General features: G+C 43.2%; 2 protein-coding genes across 2 annotated transcripts in view; both read left to right on the top strand.

Moving 5' to 3' along the window:
* The window catches only part of PI4KA (phosphatidylinositol 4-kinase alpha), a 106,343-nt gene that overhangs the window by 877 nt on the left and 89,718 nt on the right, over positions 1-15,748 (top strand). The window lies entirely within an intron of this gene.
* LOC128627333 (alpha-ketoglutarate dehydrogenase component 4-like) lies at positions 11,929-14,294 on the top strand. Its single transcript, XM_053664709.1, has one exon. It carries the CDS (start codon positions 12,251-12,253, stop codon positions 12,560-12,562), a length of 312 nt encoding a protein of 103 aa, XP_053520684.1. The 5' UTR covers positions 11,929-12,250; the 3' UTR covers positions 12,563-14,294.

Raw genomic sequence — 15,748 nt, 5'->3', positions numbered from 1 at the left:
GGATTGCTTCCGAGGAAAAGGGAGCACTTAGGCCAGAGGAATCTTTATCTTGAGAGAAAGGTGAAAGGCAACTCAAAGGTGTGCTTGGGATGATGGGAGGAACACAGATTTTAAAGTCAGACCTAAGTTTGGTCCCTGCACTGTCACTCTGCATTGTTTTGGTTAAGTTAGTTCAACTCTTAGAGCCTTTATTTCCTTATCTGTGAAATGAAGTGGTTCTTGAGGATTAAAGGGACTCAAGTATCAAGTGCTTTGCACGGAGTAGGTGAGCAGTAAATGTCAGTTTTCTTCCCCTACCAGTGTGTGAGTGTTGAAGGGATGGGCTTCCTTTCTCTCCACACAGCTTTCTCGAAAATGGAAAGGGAACACGGTCAGTAGAAGAGCGATGGAGATTTGCCTGCTCTAGTTGGGAGTGGTTTTGTGGTTCTGGTGAGAGGTGAGCTGAAAGGCTGTTTAGGCACTTTGGCAGAGTGACCTAGTTCTTCCCTGCTTTCGTAGCTCTCAGACTTGACTTATCATTCAATTGCAAGATGAGCAGGTCTTGGGAAACTAATGCTAGCCTGATTTCTAGTTATAGGAGGAAAACAATAGAATAGAAAGAATATGAGTTATAGGACCGCCTGCATTTAAAATCTGTGTTATGTTGGTATAACTCTGGGCAGGTCACTTTCCCAATTTTATCCTCTGCTTTCTCCTGCAAAATACAACTAAATAATATAACCTTTAGGTTGGCAGCTCCCTAATACCATCTCTTACTTTGGGAGGTACTTCAGTCTCATTACCAACATTTACAAATTACTTTAGAAAAAAGTTAAGAGTAAGCCTGAAGCTGCTCTCTTCAGAAGGGCTTGCTTGCAAGGTTGGCTCCTGCCAGGCACCTGGGAACTTGGCACTTGAACTGTTCCCTCTATTCCCTAATTGATATGGGTGGTTCACTGGGCATAGACTCTTTGTACAGACTACGATTTATGTTGAACACCTGCCTTCCTTCTGGGAATCTGGAATTTCGATGGCTGCTAGGCTGACAGTGCCTATGTGATGAGCCCCCAATAAAAACCTTGGGTGCCTTGTCTGTAATGAACCTCTCTAGGCACAAACACAGTGCCTGTGTGACATGTCACAGAAAAACAATGAGAACCTTGGGTGCTATGTCTCTAATGGACTTCCCTGGCACTACATTGTTTGCTGCTGTGAAAGGGAGTGTGCTTGGGGTATACGCTCACAGGAGGGAGAGGACTTCAGAAAGCCTGTGCTTGGGTTTCTACAGATTCTACCTGTGTTTTTCCCTCGCTGATATCCTTTCACTGTCATAAAAGTTAGCCACAAGTAAGCCACAAGTACAACTCTGCATATATGGGTGGTCTTGGGGACCCCAGAACAACTTCTTTCTTAGAGGAGGCTTCCACAGATGACTGATTCCATCATATATGTGTGTGTGAATTCCTCTTATCCTTGTCCAGGATATTGAGACTTGATTATGCTAGGGATCATTGTTACTATTTGGTCTTATAGTATCTGTCTGTTTACTACATTCCCCTACTCTAAAACTACCAAAAAGGAGCCCTTAGCATACCTAAGCAAAAGATTCTTGAGCTTCTTAAGAGGAAAGGAATTTCTGAGTACTCATTTGGGGTAACAAAAATGGAGGCTTAGGGGGAGACGAATATTGAAAAATATCCCTCCCCCCTTTTCTTTGTTTCCATTTTCCCTCTTTTCCCAGAGAGAAGGGATCGGACTGAGAAGGATTTAGTCTAGACAGGATTGACCTGAGCAAGGCTAAGTTTTCTGAACTAGACTTGACAGCTCAGCTCATGCCTGGTAACTCAGGCAGCCCTAATACGCTTTTGGCAGCATTTGGGACACATTAATGATGACTTCCGCTATCTTTGTCTCTCTCTACCCTGCAGTTGTGTTTACTTATGCCTCTCTAATCCCGGGCTGTGAAATCAAGTTTATCGCTACTCAGTGGGTTTTATTTTTTGTTTAGTTACTTAATTCAGCCTTTTATTTAGAAAACATTTATTGAGCACCTACTGTTAATTGGTACATGCTGAGTCCTAATTTGATTACTTAGGTGACCAGCAACAAGTCAGACTTGCACAAGTCCTCTCTCTACTCTTGTATCCCAGGTCAGGTGACCAGACTCCTGCCATATTCAGAGAGCCAGACCCAAGACCCTCGAGCATCTGTTCTCTGATCTGTACAGGAGCTTTTACTTTTTTCTGCTGGGCTTGTCCCTAAGTCTGGAGTCTCAGCCCTGAGCCCATTGCCAGGATTGCTGTCTCACTCTGAGGACACTCAGTGAAACTCTCTCTAGACTGTGTTCCACCCAGTCCTCAACACTCTCCGCTTTGGGTGAAAGGAGAAAACTGGAGAAGAAGGAAAGTTCAGTGGAATCTCTATGTATGAACCGCTTCTAGGCGCCCTCTCACTGGTTTGTAAATGTTTGCCCGTCCTGCTCTGCTTTCCTGGTTCTTGCCTGTCTTTGTAACGTTGTTGAGCTGCCCCTGCCCATCCTCCTCCTGGCTCTGCCTGGTTATACTCCTCTGTGGCTAGGAAATCCAGTGTCCTGTTTCTGCCTCTCTTCTTCTGTCCGGTGCCATTCTAATGGACCCCAAACCCTGGGACGTGGAGAATTCTGGGCAGAGCTGCAGAGTAGGCAGCATTTGTTGCCCTTCTATTCCTCTTCTCACCCTCAAGAGGCTTTGGTGAGAGTCCTTTTCCATGTCCTGACATATCCTCTCTCTTTCTTCTGTTAGGATGCCAGAATCTCGAGGTCTCAGCTAACTATTGATCGGATGTTTAAATGGCACTGGTTGCTTTGGAGACAGGCCAGACCCTCCCTGGTGAACAGATGTACTTAGAAGATGAGCTGGTTCGCTCTTACCTGTAATTGGAACAATGTGTGAGCTGGTGCTGAGGGCAGTGGGCTTTCTTTAGTTCATGGTTATCCAGTCTGTCCTTTAGAGTGGTCTGCCATGGAATAAAAATAATGGTAATGGCATTTTTTTCAGCATGATGCAGCTGAAAATTTTCTGTCCTTGCTCCCTCTCCTGTGCGAGTGAGTCCACATTAAAAAGAACCATAGAGGAGAGGAAAGAGAATTCGCATCAGCAGAGGGTATCATGTTGCTAGAACCATTGTTATTAAATCTAAAATCCTTTAAGAAAAACTTGGAAGAAGAAAGTCTTTACCTGTAAACATGCCACATGAGCTGTATTTGTTTGCTAGGATTGCTATAACAAAGCCACCACCGTGGCTTAAACAAGAGATTTATTTTCCCACTATTCTGGAGGCTGGAAATCCAAAATGAAGATGTCCACAGTGTTAGTTTCTTTTGAAGCCTCTTTCTTTGTCTTGTAAATTGTCTTCTCCCTGAGTCTTCACCGTCTTCCCTCTGTGCCTGTCTGGGTCCGAATGTGTTCTTGAAAGAACACCAGTCAGCCCTGGCTGGTATAGCTCAGTGGATTGAGCGTGGGCCTTCAAACCAAGGGATCGTGGTTCCATTCCCAGCCAGGGCACATGCCTTGGTTGCAGGCCAGTTCCCAGCGGGGGACACAGGAGAGGCAACAATACATTGATATTTCTCTCCCTTTCTCCTTCCCTTCCCCTCTAAAGACAAATGAATAAAATCTTTTTTAAAAAAACCCACCAGATTGGTAGGACTGCCCCCCTCCCATTACCTCACTTTAACCACATTATCTCTTTGAAGACCCTGTGTCTTTAAATACAGTCACATCCTGAGGTACCTGGGGGTTAGGACTTCAGTATGTGAATTTGGGTAGCAGGCACAATTCAGCTCATAACATTAACCCATCAAAACTTTCATTTCTTAGAGTGCCTTTTTAGTCTTTACCCACATATAGCGGTAGTCATGTCATGATCTTTTTTTTAAAATAGCTCATATTTATTCTTTTCATGGCTGCACGCCATTTTTTGGTCTTGACAGACCATAATTTACATAAGCGTTTCTCAGTTTAGGCTTTCTAGTTTTCCCTCTAAAAGAAACAGCGTGTTTGTACAACTAGCATTTTGCCATTTTCTGAATTCCATGCTTGAGTTAAATCATGGATGGGTAGTGATGTTTACTGCCCAGTTGTACAGTAAGGACCATATGACAAAGGACCACACTTTGTCATGATAGCATCAGCAGGACACCTTGTGCATATTCGTCTGCAGCATCACCTTTTCTCCGTGGTGCTGGACGGGTACATGCAAGATGTAATACAAGATAAAAATGAAACATGCTCTAAGAAAGTAAAAATGTTGTGGGCTTTTGCCAGGAAATTACTTTCCCCTGAGATTTTAAGTAGGAAAAGCTTGGAAGTGATGAGGGTGGGCGTTTGTAAATGTCTACCGTGTTCGGCAAGGCAAGGTCAAAGCACGGAGGAGAATGAGGAGCAATGGGTAACAGGTTGGCAGAAACAGCATATGTACAGGAAAGAGTGGGGATGAGGCTGGATAAGAAAGCAGGCGACCTCTTAGATGGTCCCAGACTCAGAGTTTGGATTTCACTGAGGAGACAGGAAAATGCCCTTGAATGTGTCACAGCCCGAGAGTGATGTGCATTAAGATCATGATGGCTGGACTGTGGGTGTGGACGGCCTTAGGGAGTCTCAGAATTGATGTGTCACTGGCTCTTCGCTCCCCCGGAGGGCAGAAATGTTCTATTTCTGGCGCTGTACTGCAGATTCTCTTTTTTTGCGGTCTGTGTTCGCAGCTTGTACCCGGTGGTTGCTTCCACCAGCCGCTATTCTCGTTGATTTTAATTGCTGATCTTTATCTATGCACTTAATTGTCCTAATGACTTATTTAATATTTGCTTCTCTTGTGTAACTTGACATTTTGCAAAATGTTTGGCCTTTTTTGCCAAGCAATCCAGAATACTATTTTTATTTGTGTGATACACTGACCCGTAAGTACAGTATTGAGGAAGAATCCTCAGTTCTCACTTGTGTTTATTTGTTGAGTTCTGAGAGGCTCTATCTCTGCTGATGAAGCCATTCTTTTTTCCTCAGTGTTTCTGTGGTTAGAGCTAGTCTGGAAGCCTAGATTTAGGACACTTACACCATTATGAAAGCAAAAGTTGGTGACATTCATTCATTCATATAATAAATCTTTGAGTGCTTGCTGTGTGCCAAGCACTGTGCTAGGCCCTTAAAGGGCCCATTAACAAGATGAATAGACATGGTGTTGCTGTTACGGAGTTTACCATGGAGCGTGAGAGATAGACATTAAACACTGAACAAAAAAATTGTAAGTAAATATAACTTAAAATGGTAACAAGCACCACAAAGCAAAAGTAAATGGTGTCGATGAATTTTGTCTCAATTCAAAAAAAGGTAAATGATGTAAGTAGAGATGAAATGGGTATTTCTGTGGCTATAAGGGAAGATTTTAAACACAGCTAAAGGATAAGTAGAAGTTGGTCAATGAGGTGTCTGGAAAAGAGCACTCCCAGTAGAGGGTACAGCTTGTGCAAAGGGCCAGAGGTAGAAAATCTCTGACCCTTTTGATGACCTGAACAAAGGCTACAGTGATCGCAGCTTAGGGAGCTCGGTGGGCACAAAAATGGGCTGAGGAGGGGGCGGGGCTTGATCACCCAGGGCAGGTTGTGGAAATGATTTGCAACTGTTTCCTAAAAGCAGCTTAATTGTTTTATAGCCTTTAGGGGATTGGCAAAGAATTTAAAATATTAAGAATAAGTAAAATAAAAATGTCAATTGTGATTGGCATAGAGATGGAACTATTTTAAGACTACTTTAAATAGATTTATAAAAATTACATTTTGTTTGAGTATTAGGTATTATTTTCCTAGATGTCTTTTTCACTTAGGAAAATAGTTTATTAGATTCTGGGGGCAACTTAAAATTATATAATTATAAGGTCACAGGAATTTGCATCTTTCTTTGTTTCTAATATAGTATTTAAAGATGTAAAATTCTCTTCAAATGCTGCTTTAGCAACATCCTGCAAATCTTGTAAGATGTGTTTTCTTTTTTATCCTGCTTAAAATTTTTTTCTAATTTCCCAGGTGATTTCTTCTTTGATTCAGAGGCATATAGAAGTATATCATGTAGTCTCCAAACATTTGGGGGGTTTACAAATGTTTGTTGTTGATTTCTGTTTTTATTCTGGTGCAGTCTGAAAGCACACCCCGACTTCAGTGTCTTCTGGTAGGAAATGGGGGGGTACCGAGCCCACTGTGTTTCTGCTCTCCCCAGGCATCTTGGTCCTGTGCTCCCCATCCAGTGTATGAAACCAGTGTTTTTTATATTTGTCCATTCTTCTAGTTGTTTTATGGCAGGGAGATGAATCCTCATAGCTGCTCATGGGCATTCTCGGATCACAGGGTTTTATTGCAGGAGCAGACATTGCAAAACACTGGTTTAGTCTTTCTTACATGCATGAGAGAACAGGTTTGAGGGAAATGATTTGTTAATACTGGTGTAGTTTTAAGACGCAGGCAAGATTGCGTGTGTTTCTGTATATACACACGCTTGGGGTTTTGTCCACATTGTACAGAAGGGAATACAAGGGACGAGGTCTTCAGGTAGGGTTTGTCACTTATCTCTGGTCACAGAGGTGCGAAATGGCAGAGCTGGGCTGAAAGTCAGAACCTCATGACTCAGTGTGGCTCCCCTGATCACTGCGGCGCTGCCCGTTGAAATGATGTGCCAGGAACCAGAGGTGTGCCTTGTATACTTGGTACCCTGCCAGGCACATGAGCAGAGCTCAGGAATGGTGGCTCACTAGAGGTGTGTAAAGACACGTGCTGACTGTTGTAGAAAGCCATGTTAACGGGTCACGCAGTCATCTACTGATGACCAAATGATCCTTTTTTTTTTTTTTTAAGATTTTATTTATTTATCTTTAGAGGGGAAGGGAAGGAGAGAGGGAGAGAAACATCACTGTATGGTTGCCTTTCGTGCGTCCCCTGCTGGGAACTGGCCTGCAGGGAGCCTGCCTGCAACCCTGGCATGTGCCCCGACTGGGAATCGAACCGCGATTGTCTGGTTCGCAGGCCTGTGCTCAATCCACTGAGCCACACCAGCCAGGGCCAAATGATCGTTTTTAATGAGTCCCTCTGCCTGGGCTGCTTGTAGGAGCAAGTGCTATGCCTCCTGCATCTGCAGCTTTGCGTGCATTGGGTCACAGTCATCTGTGTTTATCCTCATGGCTCGGCGTCACTGAGAATTGTGAAGTGTGCTCAGTATTCTCTGAGGAGCAGTACTTTTGAGAAAGAACAATCTAAAAAATGGTTTATACCAAAAAACTACCGCTAATACTCAAAGCTTTTTCTTTAGTTCCCAGGGAATTTTATTTCTCCAGAAAGACTATTCCCAGAGGTTTCAAGTAACAAAAGTTGTATGCTTTTTTAAAAAATTGTTTAACTAGCCAGCTTGTAATGATATTCTTGTAGCTGTATTTTGGCCCAAGTGCCTTACTGACACTGTTATGTCTGATTCTCATCTTCAACTTGTGAGGGCATCTTATTTTCTCCTTGGTTTAGCATTTCCTTACCTTGGCAGTCTAAATTCTCATTCTCTCTCATATTTATTTTTGGAGAGAGGGGAAGGGAGGGAAACATCAGCTGGCTGCTTCCTACACACGCCCCAACTGGGGACCAAATCCACAACCCAGTCATGTGCACTGACTGGGAATCAAATCGGTGACTTCGCTTTGCAGGATGACACCCAAACAACTGAGCCACACCGGTCAGGGCTGAATTCCTTCTCTTTTAATAGTGTTGAGTTAAAGTGCTGTCAGGAGCTCTTATCAAAGCCCGCATGAGTTGCCCCTGTTGCCTTCCTATGGTTCTTGACTTATTTTCCCCTCAAAGTAGTGTGTAAAGCCCCTCTGAATCCTTTTCATAAATGGGAGTGCCCCTGGCTCTCTGTCAATTTTGAGCTTAATGACTTTTTACAATGACAAGCTCTACATCCCCACCCAAAACAGACAGCTTGTTAGTGTGTTGTAAAATTCTGGAAAAAAAAAATTCACTGTTTTTTTTTTTTTAATCTGTTTTCCTTTTTAAATTGTACCATCAAAGCTTTATCCTGCATTAGGACTTTGACCTTGCTGTGTCTCAGTTGTTTAATCCATGGAATGAGGGTAATTCACAGATCAGATGAGATAATGCAGACCAGCACCTGGCCCTGTGATAAGTGCTCGCTGAACTGTGTTAGCTGTTTGTGTCTGCAGAGTGGCACTTCACTGCTCACCACAACTGGTTCTCCCTTATCTGGTGTGTGACCACGTCTGTCGGGCCTGGGTTCAAGTGTTCACATGTTTTTCTCCAGGAGTCTCAGTTTCTGAGGGCACTTTGCATCAGAGCCTGGACCTTGGGCCAGGTTTTCTGGGCTCTCCATTTGGTTGCTGACTTATATTACTCACTAGCTGTCATGTCATTTTTATGGTTTTGTAACTCTCAATGGACTGTAAGGCTTGTAAGGGCGTGGCTGTATATCATATTATACATCGCTCTGATTGTTCTTCCAACCATCCTTCCATTCATTTGATGGTGGGGCACATACTTGTTCATGCCAGTTGCATGCCAGCGCTGTACCTGGTACTGATTATATGACAATTATCAGAATGTGAGTAAACCCTACAGTAGGAAGCCTGCGTTCTAGTGGTACTCTGTTTTCTTTCCTTCTCATTTCATTAATTCCCTGTGACACTGGCCCCTTTAGGTCCACTAAGTGGCTGTTAAGTTTCTGGTTAAGTAGGTGCAGTAGATACAGTTGATTAGTGTGACACAGTCCTGTTTGCAGGGAATAGAAGGTAAGTATACAAGTAACATCAAAATTAGATATAAAAAGATAATTATCTCAAGAGAAGTACAGAGTTCTTGGTGGGCTACACAGAGGTATGATGGGAGAGATCACGTCATGTTGTGGGGTCTGGCCCTGGCCAGTGCGGCTCAGTTGTTGGAGGGTCATCCCATAAACCAACTGGTGGTGGGTTCGATTTCCGGTCAGGGCATGTACCCAGGTTGTGGGTTCAATCCCCAATTGGGGGTGTACAGGAAGGAACCAATCAATATTTCTCTCTCACATCGATGGGTTGGTTTTTGTTTTAAATCTCTTTCTTTCTCTCCCTTCCTCTCTCTCTAAAGGCAATTAAAAAAATGTCCTCAGGTGAGGATAAAAAATAATTTTAAAACTTTTCAGGGTCTGGCTGGAAAAGCTTTGAGAAGCAGGAGACATGAGATGGATGGGTAGAATTTTTATAGGAGAGGTAAGGCAGGTTGAATGAAATGTTACGGATGGGTGAAGACCACAGAAAAGGCCAGGCAGGGGGGAATGAGTGTTGTATTGGGTCTCAGTATTCAGGAGAAGTTGGGAGCAGGTCTTGATTGCCAGGGTGTGAGTGTGCATAGTGTGTTCATTGGGGTGGGGCACGTTGCAGGTCCGTGCACTACTAGTGGTAGCATTGGAGTAGGGAGAGACAGAAGTCAGAGAGAGGCCTGGTTAAGAACCTGTTGCCTGAGATTATGTGTAACTTCTGACACAGGATAGAATAACACACACCAGTGTGCCTGCAAGTGGATGTTTGCCGGTCGACTCTGTGAGAGACCTTTATCTATGACCCTGTATATGTTTTGGTGTTGGTGGTGGTCCTATGGAATGGGCAGTGGGATGGAGACATGTTCATGATGCTGAAAACTTATCCTGGGATATTTATTGCTGGAGTGCATGCCTGTGCCCTGAGTAATTAGTTTCCAGTAAGAGTGTAATACCTAAAAACAAAAGAACTAGCAAATAGACCCAACCCAGAGCACCTGTTCTGCAAGGAGAAACCCATTTATTACATTTGACTTAAAGGAGGAAACCTTAGGGTTCGCCTCTGCCCTCTGGGACAAGTGCCAGGATGGGCTGGCAGCAGTGCCCCAAATAGGGGAAGGTCTGGGTTGAGAAGAAAACCTGCCACACCAGTCAGAGTGAATTTGGGGCAATAAAGAAGAATAGACAGGCAGGGTCTGTGCCTGGGCAGGGGTGAGCGTGTCACTTATCATTAATGTTCACAGTGGAGGAGATGGAGATGCAAAAATAAGAGATGATTTTTGCCTCGAGGAGCTTACAGGTTAGTGTGCAGACAGACACATGCACTAATAACTGTAACAGTAACAATGGGGTAAAAAACAAACAAACAAAAAAACGGTGGGGTAAGAGCTGCTGTTATTGTTGATGTCATTGGAGCCCTTCAAATACATGGAGACTGAAATTGTGTTTACTTAACAGCCTGATTGTCTCCAGGCTAAACATTCCTTTGACTGCTCCTTGTATAGAATGTTTGTAGACCTCACATGTCCTGGTTTCTGACTTTGGGTAACTTTCAGTGTGTCAAAGAGGCCACTAAAATAATCTTTCCCTCACTTCTATATGCTGTCCATCATCAAGTCTGTAAACTCTTCCGCTGAAACATGTAAGCTGGTCTGTTTCTGTCTTTGCTTGTTCTGGTCGCTACTGCCTCTGCCTGGACTACTTACTGTAGGGCTGTCGACCCATCTCTCTGCCTTCACCCTTGTCCTCCAAAATTCATTCTTCTTGTAGCAACCAGAGGATTTTTCTAAACTTCAATTCTTAACTTGAGTCATTAAGGCCTCTGTGTGTGCCTCCGTGGCTGTGGCTTCCCATTGCTGTTACAGTCACAGTCCAGGCTCCCAGTCTGGCCTGCGGGGCCCTGTGGGGTTGTCTCTGCTTGCACTTGGACTTCTGGGCATCCCTGTTGTCCCTTTCCTACAGTGCTGCCACCCCAGCCATCTCTGCCAGGAGTGTCTTTCCTGATTTGCCTTCTGGATTTGTCCTGGCTGATTCCTTTTTTAAAAATTATTTATTTATTATTAGAGAGACAGGAGAAGGGGGGAGAAAGAGAGGGAAAGAAACATCAATGTGTGAGAGAAATATCAACTGGTTGCCTCTTGCACATCCCCACCTGGGTGGGGACCTGGCCCTCATCCCAGGCGTGTGCCCTGACTGGGAATTGAACCAGTGATCTTTCAATTCATAGGCCGATGTTCAATTCACTTAGTCATACCAGCCAAAGCCTGGTGGGTTCCTAAATCAGTCTCAGTATAATGCGCACCTTCTTAAAGAGGCTTTCCCTGATCACCCATCCAAAGTTGTTCTGCAAGCACTGTTGTTAGAGGAAGAAAATTAAAAACAAAACCTCTCAACCCAGACACGCTTTCCACAAAGGTGGGAGAGAAAGAAAACACTTTTATTACTGAATAAGCATTAAGCCAGAACATGATATTGATCACAGGCAATCCACTAAGAGATTGCAAAAGCAGAAAGAAATCTCAGCCATGTGTGCAGCCAGGCACATACAACCCATCACACACATGTTTCCAGCATAAACCGTAACTGGTTCTCAGGTAAGAAGACCTGACAGCACCCTCTGTCACACACAGTTCATGTACCTTGTAGTTGGAGTCTGTGTTAGCTCCTTGGTTTAATTAGAGGAAAAATGAACTTCTATCTTTATGACAGGAGTTGTCTCCCAACTTGGAGCAAGGAGCCTTATTGAAGTTAGGCTCCTACCCTCCCACAGAAACTGGGAGATAGAGGTGCTATCCGTTGATACTTACATTCCAAAGACCGCTTCCAGGTTTTGAGAAAGACATTCCTAAGTCATAAAACTTACCAATTGCCAAAATGGTCTTCAACAGGATTTATGTACATTTCCAGAAAGTACAATGGTGAGTTTTCAGTGTAAATGAGCAAAGAAAAAAAGGAGAAGAGGGAAATGGCTTCCCTTATTATAACAGCGAGAACCAAGCTGCTTATTTTAAATCTGTCTTTGTTTTGACCCTGTTTCATCTGACACTTACCTGGTCTGTCTGTCCAGGTGTAGAATGAGAGCAGGGGCCCAGTCTGCTGGGTTTATTCTGCATCCACAGTTCTCAAGGCAGTATGTCCCCCGAAATAGGTGCCCAGTAAAGAGTGAGTTAAAAGCATATTGATTTGATTAACTCTTACGTATGCCATTTGAAGGGTGTTACTGAAGAGCAATATAGCATGGACAATGTTTATCATGTCCAGGGAAGTGAGTCCCGAGTTCAGGTCTTATCTAGCTCTTTGGGAACTACTGTGTGGACAGGGAAGCTGGGCATCAGTGTGTCACCCAAGCGGGCCGTGCCAGGGCCAGAATGTGACTCTGGGTCTAACTCCAAAGTCCATGTGCAGTTCACGCCCTTAAAAATTGTCAAGATTAGCCCAGAAGCTACCCCTTCTCGGAGGTCATGATGGGCAGTAAGATGGCGTCCACCAGCAGGGTCGTTCCAGTAGTCAAGCCACATACTCCATTAATAAGGTTTCCTAACACAAGAGACCATCCTAAATCCAGTGTATCAGAAGTTCTGAGATCAGCAGGACTACCATCTCACTCTTCTTTAATTTCACAGCATTTTAAGGGAAGTAAATCACCAGATGGGCCAATGCATCAGGGTCCACCAGACACAGCAGAAATAATAAAAACGTTACCTCAGAAATATAGAAGGAAACCTATATCTCAAGAAGAAATGGAATTTATCCAGTGTGGAGGTCCCAAATAATCACTGACAGTGGCTGCTGTTTGTCATCAGACAGAAGGATAGTTGTTTACAATAAAGGACTTCCAACATGAAAAAAAATTGTCAAGATTAGATGTGTTCATAGCAACAAAAAGAAAACAATCCTTACCCTGCCCCCAAAACAATTGGTAGGGACAGAGGAAGGAGCTGAGAGCAAAAATATTTAAAAGTTTAGGACTTCCGCCAAGATGGGAGCGTAGGTGGAAACACTTTGCTTCCTCGCACAACCAAATTTAAAAACAACAAAGTTTTAACAACAATAAACGCAACCAAACCACAGAAAATCGAACAATATGGAGTCTGAAAATAAGCAACCGCTCAGCTAAACTGGTGAGAGGGGCGAAGCCAGCAGTGGAGCAGGTCAGGCAAAAAAGATCCCCCGACCCGGGTGGCACACAGGCAGCTAAGGGCGCGGATCCCAGGTGTGGGGTAGCTATGGGCGGACACAGGCAAGACGCAGAGTGGCTGGCTGTCTGCGGTCCCACATTTGCACGCAGATAAACCAGTGAAGAGACTCGCATTGAGATAGACCGCACAGGCCTGGGTGCAGGGCAGCCAGCTCACACGTTTGCACTCAGATAAACAGGCTGGGGGTGGTGGTGAAGCAGACTGGGTGAGCAGAGAGGACTGCCATTGCTCCCTCTCTGACCCCACCCCCACATACAGTATCACAAACCAGCGACCTGGGTGGCCCTGCCCTGGTGAATACCTAAGTCTCTGCTCCTCATACTTAACAGGCACAAACATATGAAAACATGGCTCAAGAACAACTCAGAGCCCCAGAGCCAATAAATCTAAGCAATGAAGAAATAGCCAAACTTTTAGATGCATATTTCAAAACACTGGTGATCAGGATGCTCACAGAACTGGTTGATTTTAGTCACAAATTAGAGGAACATATGAAGGCTAAACTAATTGAAATGAATGGAAATGCACAGGAACCCAATAGTAATGGAAAGGAAACTGGGACTCAAATCAAGGGAGCAGACCAGAAGGAAGAAAAAAATGACCAAACAAAAATATGAAGAAACAAGAATTCAAAAAAATGAGGAGAGGCTAAGGAACCTCCAGGACATCTTTAAACGCTCCAACATTCGAATTATAGGAGTACCAGAAGGGGAAGAGGAACAATCATGAGTGGAAACTTTATTTGAACAAATAATAAAAGAGAACTTCCCCAATCTGGCAAAGGAAATAGACTTCCAGGAAATCCAGGAAGCTCAGAGATTCCCAAAGAAGTTGGACCCAAGAAGGAATACACCAAGGCATATCATAATTACATTAGCCAAGATTAAAATGAAGGAGAGAATCCTAGAAGCAGCAAGAGATAAGGGGACAGTCACCTACAAAGGAGTCCCCATCAGACTGTCAGCTGATTTCTCAAAAGAGACCTTACAGGCAAGAAGGGGCTGGAAAGAGGAATTCCAAGTCATGAAAACCAAAGACCTACATCCAAGATTGCTCTATCCAGCAAAGCTTTTATTTAGAATGGAAGGGCAGATAAAGTGCTTCTCGGGTAAGATCAAATTCAAGGAGTTCATCATCACCAAGCCCTCATTATATGAAATGTTAAAGGGACTTACCTAAGAAAAAGAAGATAAAAAATATGCACAGTGAAAGGACAGCAAACTCATAGTTATTAACAACCACACCTAAAATAAAAGCAAATTAAGAGGACAGCTAGATCAGGAGCAAACCATAGAAATGAAGATCACATGGAGGGTTAGCAACAGGGGAGTGGGAGAAGGAGAAGGGGGGAGAAGGTACAGAACATAAGTAGCATAGACGGTAGGTAGAAAATAGGGGGGAGGGTAAGAATAGTAGGGGAAATAGAGAATCTATAGAACTTGAGACACGTGTTCATAGGGGGGAGTGGGGGGAGGGGTGTGCAGGGGGAGGGGAACGGAGGGGGGAAATAGAACAAATGTACTGACATAATCAATAAAATTAAAAAATATATCTAAAAAGTTTAAGTGTCATGTGGGAATATTGACAGATTACCTTTTTTTTTGTATGGTTACATCTTTTCCATATTTAGTGGTGAGATTGTGCCAGTTTTGATGAGTTTTCTGAATCTCCGTTCTGCCTTCTAGCACATCGGTCCTGCCTCCCAGGTGTGAGGCAGTGTATGTCCTCTGTGAGTTCAAGCAGGGTGTGGATTAAGGGCGGCACAGGACAGGGTGAAGTTCATGGCTTTGGCAGGGCCCCATACTCTTCTCTCTGGTTACCTGTTGATTCATGACCAACATTCTCTGCATCACACTGACTCATTTTGGTAGAAATCCACCTTCCATCTCTTATTCACAGGGATGTTTCTTGAGTGGCTTTTTCTGTCAAGGTACGTGATTCTCGTGTGAAAGTGCCTAGAGACTCTGACATGGGCACTTTATTATGGTTGGTCAGCAGGTCTTTCTTACATTTTGTTTTTCCCTCTGGTTGGGAAGCACATTCTTCTTGTGGAAGGACACTGAGGAAAGTGGAAATTTTAACATTTCTGTCCCTCTCTTGTTATTACTTTATACTCTTGCCTAAGCATTTAATTAAAAAAGCGTGGGTTTCTCCTCCCCCCATATGTATATGTTTTTTATTTTAGCCTACTGGATGTTTATCCTTATTACATAAGTAATATTTTCCCCTAGAGCATATTTTGGCAAATATGAAAAAGCACAAAGAAGATGTGCAAAACCACTGGTCATCCTGCCCCTCAAAACTATTAACATTTTGATATACTTTCTTACAGTATTTTTTTTGTATATGGTCATTCAGATCATTCCTCTCGTAACTTTATAGAACATTTAGAGCCTTGTTCTGTCATTGTTTATCTTAAGAAGAATGCTATTTTTAATGTCCGTAGTATTAGGTTAAACTTTATGAAAGCATTATTTTTATAGCTCCAAAATGGTTGAATATCAATTATTTCATGTGATTCAGCCTAATATTTCATCAGTTGGTTGAATCATTTAATCTCCTACTGTTAAATATATTATTTCTGATTTTCTTTTTTTAATATAATCTTTATTATAGTTTTTCTATTATCGTTTCTGGTTTTCAGTTACTGTTTACAACACTGTGATGAAAGTATTTTACATAATCTCTCTCCAAGGTTCTAATTATTCTATACAATCCTAGAAGGAGTATTGCTAGGACAAAGGCCATTGGCATCCTTCA

This window comes from Artibeus jamaicensis, unplaced genomic scaffold (assembly GCF_021234435.1).
Source record: "Artibeus jamaicensis isolate MK-2021 breed Jamaican fruit bat unplaced genomic scaffold, CSHL_Jam_final contig_1128, whole genome shotgun sequence".
Taxonomy (NCBI): domain Eukaryota; kingdom Metazoa; phylum Chordata; class Mammalia; order Chiroptera; family Phyllostomidae; genus Artibeus; species Artibeus jamaicensis.
Note: the sequence above shows the minus strand (reverse complement) of the source record. Positions and strands in the feature narration are given on the sequence as shown.